General features: G+C 43.1%; 1 protein-coding gene across 1 annotated transcript in view; it reads left to right on the forward strand.

The window, feature by feature from the left end:
* Nucleotides 1-2,433: 2,433 nt before the first annotated feature.
* Nucleotides 2,434-5,129, forward strand: part of LOC104993588 (T-cell surface glycoprotein CD1b-2-like) — a 7,611-nt gene continuing 4,915 nt past the window's right edge. The window contains 5 exon segments of the mRNA XM_010846909.1: nt 2,434-2,494; nt 2,743-3,018; nt 3,683-3,961; nt 4,187-4,459; nt 4,924-5,017. Coding sequence (XP_010845211.1) covers nt 2,434-2,494; nt 2,743-3,018; nt 3,683-3,961; nt 4,187-4,459; nt 4,924-5,017 — 983 coding nt within the window.

The raw sequence follows: 5,129 nt of genomic DNA on the forward strand, positions 1-5,129 counted from the left end.
CAGGCTCCAAAATCACTGCAGAGGGTGACTGCAGCCATAAAATTAAAAGACGCTTGCTGCTTGGAAGAAAAGCTATGACAAACCTGTACAATGTATTAAAAAGCAGAGACATTACTTTACCAACAATGGTCCATAGAGTCAAAGCTATGATTTTTCAGAAGTCATGTTTGGATGTGAGGATTGAACCATAAAGAAGGCTGAGTGCTGTAGAATTGATGCTTTTGAACTGTGCTCTTGGAGAAGAGTCTTGAGAGTCCCTTGGACAACAAGGAAATCAAACCAGTCAATCTTAAAAGAAATCAACCCTGAATATTCATTGGGAGGACTGTTGCTGAAGCTGAAGATCCAATATTGTGGCTACCTGATATGAAGAGCTGAGTCTTTAGAAAAGGCTCCAATGCTGGGAAAGATTGAGGACAGTAGGAGAAGGGGGTGACAGAGGATGCAATGTTCAGATGGCATCTCCAACTCAATGGATATGAGTTCGAGCAAGCTCTGGGAAATGGTGAAGGACAGGGAAGCCTGGTGTGCTGCTGTCCATGGGGTTGCAAACAGTCAGACACAAGTGAACAACTGAACCATGGCAACAATTTGCCAGTAAGTGATGGGACTGGTTGCCATGATCTTAGTTTTAGAATACTGAGTTTCAGGCCAGCTTTTTCACTCTCCTCTTTGGTCCTCATCAAGAGGCTTTTTAGTTCTCTTCACTTTCTGCCATTAGAGTTGTATCATCTGCTTATCTGTGGTTGTTGATATTTTTCCTGGCAACCTTGATTCCAGGTTGAGCTTTACCGAGCCCAGCATTTCACATGATGTATTCTGCATAGAAGTCAAATAATCAGGTTGACAATATACATCCTTGATGTAGTTCTTTCCCAATTTTGAACCAGTTCGTTTTTCCAAGTCTGTTTCTAACTGCTGCTTCTTGACCTGCATACAGGTTTCTCAGGAGGCAGGTAAGATGGCCTGGTATTCCTGTCTCTTGAAGAATTTCCCACAGTTTGTTCTGGTCCACCCAGCCAAAGGCTTTAGTGTAGTCAATAAAGCAGAAGTAGATGTTTTTCTGGATTTCCCTTGTTTTTTCTTGTGATCTATGATCCAACAGATGTTAGCAATTTGATCTGCGGTTCCCCTGCCTTTTCTATATCCAACTTGTACATCTGGGAGCTCTTGGTTCATGTGCTATTGAAGCCTAGCTTGAGGGACTTTGAGTATTGAAGGATGAAGTCTATTTGATTTATTTCCAGGAAAAAAGAATGTTTTATTACTCATTTTGTGTCTTCCTGTCTATGTAAATAGGATGACTTAGTGAAAACCTCTCCTTACACTCAAAATATAGATGATATATATCCACAAATTTGGAATATTTTCCTGAGTGGAGAAAACCAAGAATTATCCTGAGAGCCAACATATTGATTACAGTCCTAATATTTCTCCAGTGAATGCTAAATATATTGTTAAAACGTCAAATGCATATAAAGAGGACATAGGATATGACATCTTAAGGAAAACATCTCTGAACTTTGGATGAAAAAATGCCAAGTTAGTTGCTGACATAGCAATACTTTATTTGGTAATAGGAAAGATCAAAATATAGATGGAGATTATAAAATATTACAAAGGCAGAAGGAAGTTCTACTGTTAATGAGCCTACTACAAAAAGTTATTTTGACTTGGCCTGAAGCTGGGGCATAATTCCTGAAGTTTTATTTGTCTCATGAAGATTGGTTACTGAAAGTAGTAGAGGAGAAGAGCTACTGAAAAGAAGGTCACATACCATTGATCAATGTAATTTTCAACCTCAAAAATTCCTGTGGTGTAAGAGAATTTTGGTCAGAATATAAACTATTTATTATATTTAATTCTGGGATTTGGGCCCCAGAATCAAATATAAAAAAGACAGTGATTGTTAACACACACGCACACTCAGAAAATTTAACATGGAGTTAAAAAGCCAGGTAAGAAGAATGAGATACGAAAGAAGGGCCATTGAGATGTTGGGAAGAGGTAATGACAAAGTGCCAGCGGTGAGAAGGCCATGGGGAGGGAGAACAAGATAGGTAGAGAAGCCAAAGGTATTCTAGATTAAAGAGATGGGAAGCTAAGCAATTGTTTAATATTATCGTTTTATTTCAAAGATGTGGAAATAAGAACTGGGAAGGTGAAATAACCTTTCATCATCATTTGCTACCTTGGAAAATGGTTTTCCAAGGTAGTAAGTATAAAGGAGACTGAGTTCAAGGAACGGAAATGAGAGGCAGAGTGGGAGTCTAGAGCTGTGGGAGGTACAGTTTTTCTGAGACGTGCAATTTGGGGCTGAGATTTTTCATCCGGGAAAGAGAGGAAGTCACTTTAGAGTACTGAGAAAAAGGTTTGCTGAAATAAGAGATTACATACCAGCTCTGAGAGTCAGAAGTTCTACTTCCCAGTGAAATGCTGCCTCTACCTCTTCTATTGCTAGTGGTTATCCTCCCACGTGGTGACAATAAGGATGGTAAGAGTAACGCTGGCTGCTCCCAGCACAGGTGCAGGGGTTCTGGATAAAAGCATGCCACACCTACCACTGAGGGTCTGGGCTCTGCTGTCTCCAGCCCTCTCCCCTATTCTGGAGGCTGGGGATGGAGCCAGAGGGCTTGGGGAGAGAACTGTTTCAGGCTCTATATTGTTCAGACTCTGGGTGCTTTTTCATTCCATCCTGATTCTACATTTTTCCTCGTTCTTTTCAACCTTCCACCAACACAGTGTTCCACTGGCCAACCTCCTACCATATCATCCATATTTGGACCTTTGCCAACAGCTCCTGGGCTCAAAACCAAGGCTCAGGCTGGTTGGATGATTTGCAAATTCAAGGCTGGGATTCTGACTTGGGCACTACCATTTTCCTGAAGCCCTGGTCCAAGGGGAACTTTAGTGATGAAGCGATGACTGAGCTGCAGGACCTATTCCAAGTCTACTTCATTGGATTCACTCGGGTTGTGCAGGACCATGTCAGTGAGTTCCAGTTGGAATTTGAGTACAGTCCTCTGATCTGGAGAGACTCTCAATGACTTTTCTCTCCCTTGGTGAGGCTACTGTTCCCTCTGATCATGGTCTACTCCTTCCCTCTTTACTCAACTACATGCACACAGCTCTCCAGAGTAGTCTCCAACCCTGACTCCTTACCTCCACCCAGTATCCCAGATTCTTCCTGTTTCTTGCACTTTTGTGTAATAGATGATGTTCCTGCTTTGTAGCCATTTCCTGTTTTGCGTGTATGTCACTTGCCACTCTCAAAACCTAGGAAAAATTCCTTTTCCTACTGTGTGCCTGAATGAACTAAAGTATGACTTCCCCATCCTCCAGTTCATATCCTCAAGCATCTGCTGCCTAATCTCCTCTCTCAGTGTAACCTTCCCCTTCACCCTGGAATGCTGCCCTCCTGACTCCATCACACATTGCTCCTCTTCTCCCCTCTTTCCCACTGTACATCCTTAAAAGAGCAAATCCCCACCGTTTACAATAGGCATACCTCTAACCAATGCTCTTCTTCCTGAAAAGTCCTGAATACTGAAATTGGTTTTTGAGTTACAATTTCACATCTCATACCTTTCTTGCCACTAAAATCCAAAGGCCTATGCCTTTTCCTCAGCCTTTTCTTCATTGTTTGCATTTTAATAACTTGTCTCAGTTTTCCTTTACACAGACCCCTTTGTGATCCAGGTCATAGCAGGCTGTGAGCTGCATTCTGGGGAGGCCATAGAAAGCTCTTTGAGAGGAGCTTTAGGAGGACTGGATTTTGTGAGGATCCAGAATCATTCCTGTGTGCCTGCACCAGACAGTGGCAGCAGGGGGCAGAAGTTTTGTGCACTCACGACTCAGTATCCAGGCATCTCTGATATCATTGAGAGGCTCCTCTCAGAAACCTGTCCTCGATATCTCCTGGGTGTCCTCGATGCAGGGAAGGCAGAACTGCAGAAGCAAGGTTAGTCTTGTTCTCTCCCCAAAACTTTTCTATTTTACCTCCTATCACCTTCTTTAAATTCAAAAGTGGAGAATACCTGAATCCAGAGGAGTTTAATCAATAAATGATCTGATTCCCATAGGAGTGGAAGAGGCAAATATCCAAATTTGTGAGTTTCTGAGTCCCCGTGCTCTGGAATAGAGTCATTCTTACATCTGACATTCTTACTGCTCCTTCCTACCCCAGTGAAGCCTGAAGCCTGGCTGTCCAGTGGCCCCACTCCTGGACCTGGCTGCCTACTGCTGGTCTGCCATGTCTCAGGATTCTACCCAAAACCTGTGCGGGTGATGTGGATGAGGGGTGAGAAGCCTGGCACTCAGCAAGGAGACATCATGCCCAATGCTGACTGAACTTGGTATCTCCGAGTAACCTTGGATGTGGCGACTAGGGGGGCGGCTGGGCTGAGTTGTTGAATGAAGCACAGCAGTCTAGGAGACCAGGACATCATCCTGTACTGGGGTGAGAAGGAACTGGAGTCCAGCTGGGGATGGGAGGAGGTGGTCTTCAAGAACAGAGGGCAGTCCTGAGGAATGGGAGAGACTTGATGGATGGACTATGGAGGGAGGGAAGGAGAAGGGGAAGAAAGAGTGACAGAGGGAAAGGTAGGAAGGGAGAGACAAAGAAAGAGAGTTAGAGTTTGGGATTTATTTCTGAGACTCCAGTGCCAAAGGAATGAAAATAGCTGATCTAAGGCAGGCAATAGGTAGGAATGAAGGACTATAAACTAGGTGGGATGGAGCAAGAAGAACAGACTGTAGATGGCTATGAGAATACGACATTGGGGAATATGAGAAAGGGAATCAGAGATGTCCAATCATCAAAAGCAGATAACAGTGGGTGTTGACACTTGGATGGGCAAGAAGCCCTGGAGAACTAGAGAATGGATTTGAAGTGATATCCCTTTGTCTTCTCCAAATTGCCAGGACACCGCACATCCATTGGTTTGATACTTGTGGCAATAATAGTGCCCTCCTTGATCCTTTTGATATGCCTTGCATTATGGTTTTGGAGATGCTGGTGAGTTTTCATTTTTTAATCTTTCTTTTCTGTCCATCCTTTTATTCTTTCCCTCCATTTTATCTATTAATATTATGCCTTTTTAGCCTCAATATTTCCACTAGAAACTTTT

Source organism: Bison bison, unplaced genomic scaffold (assembly GCF_000754665.1).
Source record: "Bison bison bison isolate TAMUID 2011002044 unplaced genomic scaffold, Bison_UMD1.0 scf7180017864240, whole genome shotgun sequence".
Classification (NCBI taxonomy): domain Eukaryota; kingdom Metazoa; phylum Chordata; class Mammalia; order Artiodactyla; family Bovidae; genus Bison; species Bison bison.